The sequence below is a fragment of the Camellia sinensis genome, unplaced genomic scaffold (genome assembly GCF_055761805.1).
Source record: "Camellia sinensis isolate YWXY unplaced genomic scaffold, ASM5576180v1 Unanchor11, whole genome shotgun sequence".
In the NCBI taxonomy this organism is placed as follows: Eukaryota; Viridiplantae; Streptophyta; class Magnoliopsida; order Ericales; family Theaceae; genus Camellia; species Camellia sinensis.
In genome coordinates, this window is record NW_028128989.1 from 8427711 (window position 1) to 8443935 (window position 16225).

Consider the following 16225-nt stretch of genomic DNA (forward strand, 5'->3'; position numbering starts at 1 on the left):
TTTAGATAAAAATTTAGAAGACTAAATTAAATTTAAGCTGGTTTGAGTAAAGATATCAACCAATTTGAGTAATCCTAAACCCGAAATATATGGAAATATATAAAAATACATAAAAATTATTAGTTATTTGATGATATTATAGTAATTTAGATCGTTAGATCATCTTAAATATATATTATATATAGCAGTAAATAATACAAAATTTTACTCTTTTTTTGCTTGCTCATAAATTGTAAAGAACACCATAGCAGAATCTTTCTTACATTATATAAATTATTTATTTTAATATTATTAATGATTTTATTAAAAAATATAAATAGAGTCTAATTTTAATAAATTATTTAACTTAGATACACTAAAAAAGAAAAAAAAAAGTTGAAATTTATGTACAATTCAGGCAATCCAAACAACTCGGGTTTAATTCGAATTGGGTTGGACAAACAATCTTGGGTTACAATTTAGACTTGGATGGGCCTGGACAATTCTTAGCACAATTTGAGCTGAATTTGGACAACCTCTTAACCCGTCGAAGAATTACACCCCTAGAAGCTCTTGAACTTTATACTTTTGCTTTTATTAAGTCTCTAAATTAAATTGGTTTAATTTATACATTTTGTTGTATTAGGTCCACTTTTGACAATTAAGTATATTGTATAGGATCAACTTAAAGGAAAAATTTATCCACCCAAAAAAAACTTAAAGCAAAAATTGATAATTATTCATTTTCTTAGGGTAAAAAAAAAAGGGTATGGAGCCAACTGGACTATCCTATCTGGCTTACTATGGGTCTATTTTTGGCCCATCTTGATAAGTTGAATCATTAAATTTATAGAGTTTGTTGAGCAAATTATTCATATAAAAAATTAAGAGATCGGATATCAATAACTATTTGATCAGAAAATAAATATGATCTCGATCATGTGGTTACCAATATTCGATCAATCCTATTTTTTATATGAATATCTTCTCGATGAGTTTTATAAAATGAACAATTTAAATTGTCAAAAATAAACCCAAAATGGGCCGATGATGGGCCCAACTGGACGGCCTATTGGTGACGATCTAATCCCATAGCTATATGTTATCAACCTAAGAAACGTGTACAAATAATGAAGGAAGGAGTGATGGTTCTAGTATTAAGAAAATGATATTGTGATTAATTTTACCAATTTTCTTTCATCCAAGTTCATATAATGTATTTAACAACAAAAGGTGAACTTTAATTGAATAAAAATAATAATTGAAGAGATTAGTTGAAAAAAATACCCAAAGTTCAAGATCTTTTGGCATGATTTACTCTAAATTTTGATAAAGTCTTATTTTAACTAATTGATTTCTTTCTTCTTTTTGTCAAATTTTTTATTTTTTTTTTTAAACCAAACAGGTTAAATTATGTAGGTTATTTCCATATAAATGTTGGACAACAATGCTAACGTGCATAATAGCAACAATGCAAGCGACAGTGGTAGGGTTGTGCATGGATAGAAGCAAGACTTCGTGGTGGTTAGGATGGAATCTCCAACTCATTACTATCATTTATTCGGTAAGAAATTGAAATTATCATCCTTCACACTACAAGTTTCCCAAAGTAATAAATTTTATAAAAAAATAAAATTACTTATAATATGACATATAAGGGTCGACATAAGCCCAATGGCCTACCAAACTTGCCTGAACCCGCCCATTATTATTTACAAGGTCTGTGATTTTAGTTTTGGACCAATTATAATATGAATTGGGCATGGGAAAAGTGTTTTAGGTCTAGCTTAGTGTTGCCCAACTGGCCCAAAAACTATATTATACAATATAATTATATTTATATGTATGTTTTTTATTTTGTTATAAGTATACATTATATTACTAGTTATGTAAAGAATTAGTTTTAAAATTTGAACTACTAGCCCTGAATAAATTAAAGAGCCATCCAAATGATTAAATTAATTATGATTTTTTATTTTAAAATACGAAAAAAATATTTATATTAAACAATATCCGAGCTGTATAGGTGCATGAGATTTTTTAATTTGTTTTTGGACAAATTGAGAATAAAAGTCCGATCTCAAACTAGGTCAGGCTCGAAAAATGACTTCAAGTGTTATTCTGTAATATGGGAATGACCTTGGTGAAACCCATCATATTATTGAAGTGGGTTATATTTCAAATTTTTAAATTTTTTTATTACATAAATTGTTAAAACTGACAAAATAAATAACTCAAATCATTTAAGTAAGACTAGTGATAAGCATGAGTAAAAAACTCCAATATAACGGTGATTGTCGAGTTGTTTTGGAAATTGGAACAGGGAGCATTGGCTACAGCTGCAAGTTTCTGTTTAATATCATGGACAGTTGCAAACAAAGGACCAACCTATGCCTCAATGTTCAACCCTTTGTCTCTAATTTTTGTGGCCATAAGTGAAGCTCTCTTTCTTGGTGAAGCCATCACTGTTGGAAGGTATTCTTACTTTGTTATCAGTTTCAGCAATAAATTTATTTTTCATTCATTTATAGCCATCACTATTAGAGCATTTAGATATTGAGTTTTTTTTAGTTGAGAGAATTTATATTTTGATCCTTTGAATGGGATTTTTTTTTCCCCAACCTTTGTGATTAAGAGTATTTAAATAGATATGGTGTATTTTTTTTAGATCTCAGTGTGTGTAAATCATTCCTGAAAAAAAATTATATTAGTGTCTCCCCCCCTCCAAAAAAAAAAAAAAAAGTTTATTTCAAAATCATATATTTTTTAATCTATTTTTTTAAAGATAAAGGTGACAAAATCATGTGGCTACATTTATTGAATCAATGAAATTTTTTTCAAAAATAATTTGCACACTAAGATTTAAATATGAACATAATAGACCCAATGGGTCAAACTAGAGTCTACTAATCGGGTCCTTTTATTTTTATTTTTTTCTCTGTCTCTCTGTACAATTGAGGAGATTTTTAGACAAAAAAAACCTTTATTTTATCTTATTTTACTTTTTTGCTAGGTCTAAAGAGAAGATTTTTGGTCAAAGAACCTTTATTTTATTTTATTTTACTTTTTTTTGCTAGGTCTTGACATAAGATTTTTTGTATGGCTTTGGACAAATAAAGTATTTTTGGTTGAACTTTGCAGCTTGGTTGGAATGTTTGTGATTATTGTGGGGTTGTATTCATTCTTGTGGGGAAAGAGAAAGGAGTTCAAAGTTGCAGCAACTGAGGCATCAATATCAGAAATATCCAATGTTGAAGATTTTGCTGATCACAAGAGCCAAAGGAACTTAATGGGAGTATAGTACACCTATTCCAACTAGCGCCCTCTTTTTTAAAAAAAAAGAAATATCTGTCAATTTTCATCTGAATAAAACAAAAACAGTGGTGCCAGAGATAGTTCTTATCATCAAGTCAATGATACAGTTTAATTTAAGATAATAGAATGGTGGTGGTAATTGTTTATACCGCTATTCTCTTCTTGCCCATTTTATACAACACCCTAATTTAAATAGCCATTCTTTAAATATTTTTTGATACTTCCAGAATAGCATTATTTTTCGTACGAGGTAGATCTGAAATTTTTTATTTTCAAATTTCTTTGTCCTTTACCTCAAAACATTCACATCTATTAAATTGTTTTTTAATATTAGTGCATCTCTAATTTTTTTAAAAAAAACTACCTAAGTGAGAAAAGTTAAAACATTTGTGATGTGTGGTGTTGGTTATCGATTGTTATGATTATGCTACCCACATTGTTGTAAGTTGTATTAGACATGCCAATTTTAATAATAATTTTATTAAAATAAAAATAAAAAAAAATTATGGATTTGTCAAACGAGTTTGACTTGGAAGAAGCATCCGACAAAATGCCACCGTGCATAGGAATGGCAACGGGGCGGGGCGGGGCCGGGGATCACACTCCTCGTCCCCGATCCCCGATGGTTGAATTTTCCCCGGCCCCGGCCCCGATCCTCGACGGGGATCCTATCACTGCCCCCACCCCCGCCCCCAACGGGGATCGGGTTTCCCCGACCCCGAGCATTCCCCGGCTACAAAAAAAAAAAAAAAAAATTCAGATGCCTCACATACACAGATCTGAAACAAAAAATACTATGTTTTATCATCATCAACAACAACAAATACAGATTTAAACTTTAAAAAAAAAAAAATTTTGATCTAACACAGACACAGATCAGATCATCACTCACACAGAAAAAAAATTGATCTAAAAAAAAAAAAAACTGATCTGCGACAGATCTCGCACACACACACAGACAGATCTCACACACACACACAGAGACAGATCTCACACACACAGATCTGAGCGACGCCGTCGGTGGGTTCGATGGTGGTGACACAGATCGAGATCGAGAGTGGCTGGCGGTGGCTGTGGGTTCGGTGGTGGTGGCAGAGAGACAGACGTTGTGCGGCGGTGGTGGTGATGTCGCCGTCGGTGAGAGAGAGGGGGAGTCGGGGCCAGCGGTGGTGTTGACGTCGCCGTCGGTGACCGCAAGAGAGAGAGTTGACAGCGAGATGAACGACAGAGTGGGAGAGAGTTGAGATGAGAGTGAGGGAGAAGAGAGTTAGTTTATTATTATTATTATTATTATTATTATTATTATTATTATTATTATTATTATGATATATATATAAATATATAAATATAAGGGGTATAAAAGTAATTTCACTTCGGGAAAATTCGGGGATGGGGTCGGGGACGGGGCCGGGGCCGGGGATCGGGCCGGGCCGGGGATCAAACACTGATCACCGTCCCCGGCCCGTGACAGATCGGGGATTAATTTTCAAATACCGTCACCTCCCCGTCGGGGGTATTTTTCGGGGAAAAACCGCTTAAATCGGGGTCGGGATCGGGGATCCCCGTCGGGTCAGTTTCAAATTGCCATCCCTAACCGTGCAATGCTTAATAAGACAGTTGCCGACAAAATTTCGCGGTTTGCATACTCTACAAATTTTATTCAAAGGATTAACCAACAACATATTTAAAATTAAAAATAAAAATAAAAATAAAAAAATTGATTCCTTCAAGTTCATATGGAGTGAAGGTTCTGATGGTACTACTGGTCCTTGATGGATGGGTCGGGCTGATTCACGCCTCCCACACCATTGTCCGGTTGCTGGGCTCACTGAGATACCTATACAAAAGTTCAACGGGAAACGGGAGTCCCTCAGTGAACCCTCCGACGAGCAAGTTAAAAGAAAGAGATTAATGGAATGTAAAGATAGGGTGATGATAGGGAACTTAACATTTTTTTTGTCTTAAAAACCTGCTTATATCATTTATTCATCATTTCCTTGTCCACTCCAACCTGTTATGTTGGCCGAAAGTCTATGTTTTAGCCTGTCTTGTTCATGGTGAGACTGTTTTGTTCCGACGTGAAGGGGTTATCGTATTAAATGCTGCAAGGGACCTCATGAATGGCTGATGTATGGTGCAATAACTCTGCAGGATCTTTATCTGCTTACGTAGCTGGTTCTTCTCTTGACAAGTGTTTAGATGTCATTGGTTCTTGGTGCAGTGATGGGTTCCAGTAACATTAGGCCTTAGTGTTTGAATTGTGCATTGGGCTCTAAGTAGTGAGCCAAAAGCCCCTATGGGCCCACCTATATCAATAGTCCTCCATTCTCAAGTATAGTTCCAGTCCAACGAAGGGAATAAGGAAAAAGACGGGGGTTGTGGGTGGTCGAGTGAGAGAAGACCGACTGGGAGGAGGGTCGACCGCGAAGGGTGACCAAGTGGAGAGACCGATTGGGAGAAGGGCCGACCACGAAGGGTGACTGAGCGGAAAGACCGACTGGGAGGAGGGCCGACCGCAATGGGTGACCGAGTGGAGGGACCGACTAGGAGAAGCGCTGACCGCGAAGGGTGATTGAGTGGAGAGACCAACTGGGAAGAGGGCCAATCGCGAAGGGTGACCAAGTGGGAAAAATGGCGGCACACGGGGCTCAAGGAGCGGCGGGGCACGTGGTGATGTGAAATGGAATAAATAGGGAAGAAAAGAGGGTAGTGGATCGTGGTCGTACATGTGGCATAATCCCGTAATAAGGGAGGTGATGTGTTAGCGGGAAGCGAAGGGGTAGGCTAATATACGGCGTCAAAAAGGCGGGGGTGGAAGTTTTGGAAAATTTTCAGACTGGAAAAATTTAATCTCAATCCTTGGAATATAGGTAAACCGTGGGCATTTGGAGTTATTTGCTTTACTTACCTTTTCGCAAAAAACCAACACATCCCAGAGGTGAACTCATTTGTTTCGTATGACATTCCGCTGCAACACTTTGCGAATTTCCTTGTGCCAACGTCCGAAGCTATACACAGACACGTAGGAAGAATGGCTCGAGATGAAGTGTCAACTGTGAAACTAGACTCATTGCGAGAAGACAACACAGTGGAGTTGGTGGAACAGTATAAAGTAGAGAGGAGGGAGGGGAGGGGAGCTGGGCAAGCGGCGCGGGCTCGTTCGGCGACGATGATCATAGCCGCTAGGCCAATTAGCCTAGTGGAACCAGACCACTGGCACACCAAGGCCGACAAGTCCACGTTTACAGCGGAGGAGTTGGAGGAGGTAGAAAGGAAGTACCAAATTCTGGCAGAGATAGAGTTGACGTTGCCCACGTCTAAGGAGAGGGCATTGGATGCACGCCCGATGGGATTTACGCTGTACGAGGAAGCATTGTGGAGGGGGCTAACGTTGCCAATCCCTCAAGTAGTGGTAGATGTGGCGCCGGGGCAGTTGATGCCCAACGCATGGAAAATTCTAATGGCCTGCGCGATCGCATGGCCACGGGCGATCGATGGGGCGACGATGACAGTGGAAGAATTCTTTTCTTACTATAAAGTGTCCAGTCAACAAAAGACGTGGGTGACTTTACAGGCGGTGGCGGGCAGGGGGTTAGTAGCCTGGTTACCATTGTCGATGAAGGGGTGGAGACCGAGGTGGTTCTATGTATCGGCAAATGGTGGGAGGGGAGTGCGTACGACATGGAAGGTCCCCATGAAGTCAGTGGAGCTGAAGTTGGGGGCGGAGGCCGAAGGTAAGGTAAAAAGGATGAAGGAGTGGAGGGAGAAGGAGGGTGTGAGATGGGACGACCTTGTCCGTCTTTCAGCTTTGTATGCCTTGGGTTTGGGACCGCAGCCGACAGAAGAGGATCCCGCACTAAAGGAGTTGGAAGCAAGGCGAAAGGCGGAGGATGCGGAGGAGCGGAAGACCTTTACCAAGGCAGAAAAGTACAAAGCGTCTCAGCTGGGGCTGCTCCTAGGTTGGTGATGAGGAAGAGTCCAACCGCGTCCCAAGCCGTTGGGAGGCAAAGAACTAATTGACTTTTCCCTAGTGCCGCCCCCAGTAGACCCACTAAAGGAGAGGGGCAAACAGGAGGTGGATGCAGTGTCAAAGAAAACGAAGAAAAATAAGGCGGCGACAGAGGGGAGTAAAGATGCCCCTATTTTGAAGAAGATGAAGGATGGGAGGGCAGAGGAGGCACCAGGAAGAGAAACTGCCCAAGTGGCGAAAGAAGGCATGGGCCCAAGTGCTAAAAGAAGACATAGGCCCAAGTGCCCAAGCAGAGGCGACGGTGGGACCTATGGTAGAAGTATCTCCTAGTCCTGGTGAAAGGGAAGGCTAGGATTAGCAAACTAGAAACGAGTGCAGCGCTGAAGACCGCCATGTACCATGCGCACAGGTTGGCAGGTCGCTCAGCAGAATAAGGGGGGGAGGCCAGGGTCGCAGCCAACCGCCTCGTTGGAGTGGTGGAGGATGCGACTGTATAGTCGATGGCGTAGTTGACGGAGGCCGACCTCCTGAGAGGGGTTTGCTCAGCCCAGATGGAAACAGCGACCTTAGCGGCTGCCTTGATGAATAAAGCAGCGCGCTCGAAGATAGAGGTAGGAACGAAGGAGGGGGATGGGGGGGCTGGGCCGTCGGGAGTGGCCGCTGGAGGTAGGAATGAAGAAGAAGTGATCCAAAGCTTCTAACGGTCAGACTTCTACAAGCACGAGATGAGCCAGTACTGGGACAGTGGCTGGATGAGCTTCAAGTATAAGGCACAAGAGCTGTTCCCAGGCATGGACTTCAATCTCGTGAAGGTAGGGGAAGACGACGTTGCCCAGACCCCCTTGGACGAGGGGATTGAAGAAGAAGATCTTGCCTCCAGCAAGGGAGAGTGATCTTTGTAACTAAGTGTAAAAATTTTGTTTTTGTTTGTTTTGTTTTTTATATATGTAATTGCTGCTACGAATTGTATGAAAGCGTAAGTTTGTTAATAAAACAATGAGTTCTCTTATTTATTGTTGTTGTCGTTATGTCTCTGATTTGTAAATTTGGAATAATGAAAATAGTTGAGCAGAATTCAATAAAAAGTAGGTGTAAAGATGAAACTTGGGCGTAAATTGTGAAACTTGTAAGTAAATTGTGATGTAAAAATGGTAAAAATGGGTAATTAGGCTACCCTGTATGTTCACATTTGGGAATATGAAATTTCGTGAGTAAACCATGATGTAAAAATGATAAAAATTGGCAAACAGGCTGACTTGTATGATTAGTGAAAATGGATGGTCATGAACTTGGATTTTAACTAAGTATGGTAACAGCTGAGACTAGCTTTGATTTAGACTGGGAGAATTCTTCATGCTAGTTCTGACTAAGACTTGGAGGGCTCTATCGGGCTAAGGCTTTAATTAACTAAGTCTGGCTGAGCTCTTCATGCTTAGTCTAGCTGAGGCTTTTGTTAACTCAGTCTGGCTTAGCTCTTCGTGCTCAGACTAGCTGAGGCTTTAGTTAACTCAGTCTGGCTAAGGCTTAAGTTAACTCAGTCTGGCTGAGCTCTTCATGCTCAGTCTGGCTGAGACTTTAGTTAACAAGTTGTTATTGAATCACAATGCATATAATGGAGATATAAAGTCATTGTCATTTAAGGCACTGCCTGTTTATCACAAGTTTACACCATGTATGGAAAGGGCGAAAATGGACAAGTGTACAGATCGGCAAAAGGAACATACAACAATGGAATAGTACAAAAACAGGAGACACCATTTCATTGGAAATAACGCTTCAAGTGCTCGGCGTTCCATGGATGGGGGAGGTCTCTGCCCTCTATATCTTAGAGTCGGAAAGTGCCTGGGCGGGGTTGGGTTTTGATAATGTAAGGTCCTTTCCATTTGGCTGCTAGCTTGCCCTCGGTAGGATTTTTAGTGGCAAGGGTTGCTTCGCGCAAGACTAGGTCCTCCATCGCGAACTCTCACGGTCGAACTTTGCGGTTATAATGTGTTCTCATTTTCTGCTGATATGACGCCCGTCTGTCATCAGTTGTCTCTCGGAGCTCTTCAATCAGGTCCAAGTTAGCCCGACGCAATTCTTCGTTGAATTCTGGATCCGGGTGCAAAACCCGAGGGGTCGGCAGGCCGATCTCCACTAGGATGACCGCCTCTGCACCGTACGTTAGGCGAAAAGGAGTTTCGCTAGTAGGGGTGCGAGCAGTAGCTCGATAAGCCCAGAGTACGTTTGGTAGCTCCTCAGCCCAGAGCTCTTTAGCGGCTTCCAACTTAGTTTTGATTATCTTCAGGAGGGAGCGATTGGTGACTTCGACTTGGCCATTGGCTTGGGGATGGCCTGGGGAAGAGAAGCATGGTCCAATATGGAGCTCTACACATAATTTCCTGAACTTGGCATTGTCGAATTGTTTGCCATTGTTCGAGATGATGGCTTGAGGGATTCCAAATTGGTACACGATCGACTGCTAGATAAACCTGGTTGTGTTCCGCTTAGTGATTGTAGCGAGGGGTTTCACTTCCACCCATTTAGTGAAGTAGTCAATGGCAACAACAGTGAACTTGGTTTGGCCCATTCCGGTGGACAATGGACCAACTAAGTCGATGCCCCACTTGGCAAAAGGGTAAGGGCTGCAGAGCGTAATCAGTTCTGTTGGTGGGGCATGAGGGATGTTGGCAAAGCGCTGGTATTTATCACACTTAAACACAAAATCAGTGGTATCTTGGTGGAGAGTAGGCCAGAAGTAACCGGTGTGGAGGATTTTGTGGGCCAAAGATCTTGCACCCGAATGATTACCACATACGCCCTTGTGGACTTCCCTCATCACATAAGTTACTTGAGCAGGACTGAGACACCTGAGGTATGGACGCAAGAATCCGCGTTTGTACAGTAGGCCGCTGATGAGAATGTAATTGGACGATCGGGCTCTGATTTTGGTGGCCTGCTGTTTATCGTCTGGTAACTCCCCACTTGTCAAAAACAGAAGGATGTCTGCAATCCATGGGATAGGTTTGTTTTGAAGGAAGTGAACCTCCTGTTGGTTTGGCGAAGTAGCAGGATGGGCCAAGTATTCAAGGTGGATGCCATGGCTGAGGTCTAACTGGTCGGCCGAGGCTAATTGGGCCATTTCGTCTACCTTGGAATTTTTTGACCGAGGGATGCGCTTGATATGGAAAGTATTGAAAAGGCGAACAAGAATGAGTGCAATGTCCCTGTAGGCCCGCATCATGTCTTCATTCGCGTCGAATTCCCCCGTAATCTTCCTAACGATCAATTGGGAATCACTGAACACTTGGAGATGGCTGACACCAATGTCTCTGGCTAAGTGAAGACTTGCTATCAAGACCTCATATTCGGCTTTATTATTGCTTGCGTTGAACAGGAAATAGAGGGCACACTTGAAATAACCGCCCTCGGGAGTGGTGAGGATGCGACCAGCCCTACTGCCTTCCTTACGGAATGATCCATCGACATTGAGGGTCCAAGAATGGGGGTCTTCTGCCTCAGTATTGAATTGCCTTGACGGAGGAGGCGCGGTTGGAGTGGGGTCGGTGAATTCCAAGATAAAATCGACGACGGCCTGTCCTTTGATTACCGTTCGAGGTCGGTAAGAAATTTCAAATTGGTTAAGCTCGACGGACCATTGCATAAGTCTGTCGGACAGCTTTGGCTGTTGCATGACCTTCTTCAAAGGTTGATCAGCAAGGACCATTATGGAGTGAGCTTGGAAATACGGTCGGAGTCGCTTTGAGGCTATGACCAAGACAAGTGCCATTTTTTCCAGCAGAGGGTAGTTCTGTTCTGTCCCCTTGAGTGCTCGGCTAATGTAGTAGACCGGACGCTGTACTGAGTTGTCTTCCCTGATAAGGGCCACACTGACTGCGGTGTTTGATACAGCTAAGTAGAGAAAGAGGGTTTCACCTGAAAATGCTTGAGAGAGTAGAGGGGTTGGTCATGCACTACTTCAATTGTTGAAAGGCCTCTTTGGATTCGGTGGTCCACTCAAAAGCCTATCGGAGGACTTTAAAAAAGGAAAGGCACTTGTCTGTTGCGCGAGAAATAAAACGGTTGAGGACGGTGACTTTGCCGGTAAGCCGTTGAACCTCTTTGACTGTTCTGGAAGACCGCATTTTTATCAGGGCCTTGATCTTTTCGGGGTTGGCCTCAATGTCTTGCTGACTGACCATAAAGCCCAAGAATTTCCCAGATCTTATGCCGATGGCGCACTTCTCCAGATTCAGTTTCATTTGATACTTACGTAGGGTTTCGAAGGTCTCTCGTAAGTCTGTCAAATGATCAGAGGAGAGTTTGCTTTTGACAAGCATGTCATCAACGTAGACTTCCGTGTTCCGGCCTATCTGGTGGTGAAAGATGGCATTGACTAACCGTTGGTAAGTTGCTCCGGCATTTTTCAATCCGAACGGCATAACACAATAGTGGTAAGTTCCTTTGTCTATGATAAAGGAGGTGTGTTCCTGGTCAGCCGAGTGCATCAGAATGTGATTGTAGCCGGAGAAGACGTCCATGAAACTGAGCATCTGATGTCCAGCAGTGGCGTCGACAAGTAAATCTATGTGAGGGAGAGGATAACTATCTTTAGGGCAAGCTCGATTAAGGTCGGAGTAGTCGACGTAAAGTTGCCATTTACTGTTGTTTTTACAGACCAAGACCACATTTGACAGCCATCTGGGGTAGTCTACGTTCTTGACGAACCGTGTCTCTAGTAGTTTGTCTACCTCAAAGGCAATAAGGGCATTGCGTTTCGGGTGAAAGACACGCTGTTTCTAGCGGAAAGGTCTGAAGTGGGGCTCGATACTGAGACGATGAGTGATGAAGGAGGGATCGATACTTGGCATGTCAAAATGGGTCCAGGAAAATACATCATTGTGCTCGGTTAAGAGGGCTGTAAAGTCGACCTTGGCCTGGGAGGATAGTTGGCTACCGATCTTGGATGTTTTTGTTGGGTTGGTAGGGTCAATGGGGACTTCAACAAGTTCTTCCACTGGTTCCCCTCTAACTAATTCGTCTTCGTCTTTGACGTCGAGTCCTTCGATGATTATAGCCTTCTTCAGCTTGACCTCTTTGAGTGAAGTGATGTAGCATTCTCTGGCCACCGTTTGCTCTCCCTTCATGGTGCCGACCCCGAGGCCAGTGGGAAATTTCACGGCTAGATGGTATGTGGATGTGACAGCTTGAAAAACGTTAAGGGCTGTTCGGTCGAGGATTATGTTATAAGCAGAAGGACAATCGACGACAAGGAAAGTGAGTAACCTGGTGGTCTGCCGTGGATACTCTCCGATGGTGATGGGAAAATTGATGGAGCCTATGGAGGTCACCCGATCCCACGTGAAGCCGACCAGTGGGGTTTGAAGAGGGGACAATTTTTTTCTCTGACCTGGAGCAGGTGATAGGCGTTCAGGAAGTTGATGTCTGAAGAGCTGCCGTTGTCAACAAGCACCCGTCTGACTTTGTAATTGGACATGAGAGCGGAGATGACAAGGGGGTCGTCACAGGGGTAACGGATGCCTGTGCAGTCAGCCTCCGTAAAGGTGATAGGTTGCATCCACTGTTTGGGGTGTTTGAAGGGGTAATCTGATGTCGCGACTTCTTTGTCGGAGCCCTGTCTGATTTTCCTGAGTTCGGCACGCTGGGCCGAACGAGATGGTCCTTTGCATGCAAGCCCGCCAACGATGACTCTGATCTCTCTGACCAAGAGAGCAGGGTTGCCTTGGGGTCCGGGCTGTAATGGGGGTCTGTCGTTATCTCAGTTAGGTTGTGGGGGTTGTCGGGGAGGGGTTTGTCGGCGGCGGCCTCCGGTGGGTTCGGTCCTTGGCCGTTGTTGAGGGCGGGCTACCGTGAACTGACTGAGGCGACCCTGGCGTATCAGATTTTCCACCTGGTCTTTGAGGTTGACACATTCTTCAGTGTTGTGGTCGTGGTCCTGATGGAAACGACAGTACTTGGATTGATCTCACCGGCTGAAAGGAGACCATGAGGTTTGTGGCATTTCAAGTTGTAATATCGCTGGATCTGGTTCAAGACTTGTTCTATGGGGGAATTGAGGGGAGTGTACCGCTCGAACCGACCGGGCGGTCAGGTAGGTGTCGATTGGTCGGATCAAGTAGTTCGGTCGGTATAATGAGGTATTTGCTGTGTATATTGGGTGGTTCTGGTTTCAGATTCCTTTCTCTTCTCCCTGGGGGTTGGGTTTTTAGTTGTAGTGTCTTGGCGGGTTGCCAGAAAATCTTCGGCGTTCATATATTTTTAGGCTTTGGAAAGGAGGGTAACCATGGAGGTTGGAGGGTTTTTGGAGAGGGAGAAAAGGAAGTCGGATGATCGTAACCAGCCATGAAAGCTGTGAGAATGACCTTGTCGTCGTTTTTCGCCACCTGTAAGGCTTCGGTGTTAAAACGGGTGACGAAGCTACGTAGGGACTCCCCCTCCGTCTGACAGATGTTGAGGAGCTGAATCGCCGGGCGCCGCTGGCGCTAAGCACCAATGAAATGGCTAAGAAAGGAATCACTTAGGTGTTGGAAAGTAGAGACGGAGTCCGTCGGTAGCTGACTAAACCACAGTCGAGCCGACCCCTTAAGTGTTACGGGGAAAGCCTGACACATGATCTCATCAGGAAAAACATGGAGGATCATTAGGGTCCTGTAAGTCTCCAAATGGTCAACTGGGTCCGTTGTGCCATCGAAAGAATCGATCGAGGACATTTTGAATTTAAGAGGTAGGGGTTTGTCCCTGATGGAGGCGACAAACGGTGAATTGCCTATTGTGGAAGGTTTATTCTATATGTTCTGCATGCCTCCTTGAAGCTGAAGTTTCATGACTCGGAGTTCCGCATCCCAGATAGGAACGTTGTCACCACCAGAATGCAATGGAGGCTGGACACTAATGGCCTCTTCCTCGGGAGCAGGTACTTGGACTAATAGATGTATACCCCGAGGTGGCAGATTGATATCTTGGGGTGGGGGTCGCAAACCCTCCAAGTTGGAGAGGTGGGCTTGTTGGAAGGGATGGCTCGGGATTCGTTCTCGGTTAGACGGGATATCTTGTGGTGGTGGAGGAGGCATATGGAGGTCTCGCTAAAGCAAAGCATTGATCAGGGCTTGGTTTTGTTCGGCTAAGCGGTTGATGCTGTTGATGAGTTCTGTGAAATACTGAGGTAGGTTGTTTGGGTTAGGAGGGTCGGCTTGGGGGTCGGCGACGTTGTGTTAAGAAGCCATAGATCTTGTTGTGACTATCCACCTTGGTGGGTGGCAAGGAGGAATCATCGGGAATGGGTCTTCGGCAACAATGAGCACAATTGTCACGCGGAGTGAAAGCTTCCCACAGATGGCGCCAACTGACGATACTACTGGTCCTTGATGGATGGGTCAGGCTAATCCACCCCTCCCACACCATTGTCCGGTCACTGAGCTCACTGAAATACTTACACAAAAGTCCAACGGGGAACGGGAGTCCCCCAACGAACCCTCCGACGAGCAAGTTAGAAGAGAGAGATTAATGGAATGTCGAGATAGGGTGATAATAGGGAACTTAACCTTCTTTTTGTTTTAGAAACCTGCTTATATCCTTTGTTGATCATTTCCTTGTCCACTCCGACTTATCATGTTGGCTGAAAGTCTATGTTCCAACCTGCCTTGTTCATGGTGTAGCTGTTCTGTTCCGACCTGAAGGGGTTATCGCATTAAATGTTGTAGGGGACCTCATTAATGGTTGATGTGTGGTGCAATAACTCTACAAGATCTTTGTCTGCTTACATGGCTGGTTCTTCTCTTGACAAGTGTTTAAATGTCATTGGTTCTTGGTGCAGCAATGGGTTCCAGTAACGTTGAGCCTTAGTGTTTGAATAGTGCATTGGGCTCTGAGTGGTGGGCCAAAAGCCTCTATGGGCCCACCTATGTCAAGTTCAATTGAAGCCATTGTGAACTCACATTGAATTTATTTTAGTTATTTAAATTCATATTGTTGGATTTATTGTATAAAATAATTATATAAAAATATATTATTTAAATTTAAATAAATAATTGAATTATATTTATTTTTAAAAAAAATTAAAAAATTATTCTTGAAATAACCCTGATTGTTTATTTTTAAGACAAATATAATCAAAATATGTGAGTATTAATATTTGATTAATCTTATTTTTACATTAATCATCTATTTGATAGAACTTATAATATAAACAATTAAAATTACTGAAATAGATCTAGAATATACTCACAATAACTTCAATTGGCCTCCAATGAATTGGAGGGATAGTTTATTCCTCAAAAGAAAAGTCTTTTGCCCTTTGCCCTGTTCTTGGCATTGCCCAACCTTTTTAGATTTTTTATGACTCAATTCACAGTTAACTTTTGACTTTTTATCAAGTTTTTTAGTTTAGTTTTTTTAGTAAAAAGTTATTTTTTAACTTTTTGGTATAAAATTTGTTTATGGTGTCACATAACATTAAAATGATCAAAATATCCCTATCCAACATAGGAAATTTACTTTTTGACCCATGTGATTGTTTGAACAATTTTTTGTTAACATAGAGGGTAGTTACGTAATTTCACAACCAGCATTTTTAGCACTTAATTGCCAAATGGTTGTGTTTGCATTTGTATGCTACTTGTGGCTTTTTTCTGATGCTGCAAAACTCAGTTTCTACTGTCTTTCCAAATGACCACATAGAAAGGGTTCACTCAAAGAGAACGTGACCCCCTATTATTCAAATTGTATAATTTAAATAAGATAAATAGATTCATGATTATTAAGTTAAATAATAGAACATCAAATAAATCCATATTACATTCAAGAGCATAATATAGAAATACATATCACACAATATATTGAAAGACGGGGAATCAAACCAAATTATGTATGATACCACAGTGTCCTTAAAACAGATTAGTTGCCTCACCGTGGGTGCTGGAGGAACATCGACTTCTGTCTCCTAGGATAAGATGGCTTAGACCA

General features: G+C 42.5%; 2 protein-coding genes across 2 annotated transcripts in view; one reads left to right on the forward strand and one right to left on the reverse strand.

The window, feature by feature from the left end:
• LOC145814512 (WAT1-related protein At5g64700-like) overlaps positions 1-3421 on the forward strand; it is a 37449-nt gene extending 34028 nt beyond the window's left edge. The window contains exons 5-7 of the mRNA XM_082911344.1: positions 1385-1543; positions 2303-2454; positions 3121-3421. Coding sequence (XP_082767470.1) covers positions 1385-1543; positions 2303-2454; positions 3121-3280 — 471 coding nt within the window. The 3' untranslated portion in view covers positions 3281-3421. The remainder of the gene's footprint in view (positions 1-1384; positions 1544-2302; positions 2455-3120) is intronic.
• A 6304-nt stretch (positions 3422-9725) lies between these two features.
• On the reverse strand, positions 9726-10970 carry LOC145814504 (uncharacterized). The gene has a single exon (XM_082911334.1). The coding sequence runs from the start codon at positions 10968-10970 to the stop codon at positions 9726-9728; it is 1245 nt and encodes a 414-aa protein (XP_082767460.1).
• Between the last annotated feature and the right edge of the window lie 5255 nt (positions 10971-16225).

Excerpts from the sequence above, each read along its gene's own strand:
- LOC145814504 (XM_082911334.1), bottom strand. The coding sequence starts at position 10,970 with ATGGTCCTTGCTGATCAACCTTTGAAGAAGGTCATGCAACAGCCAAAG.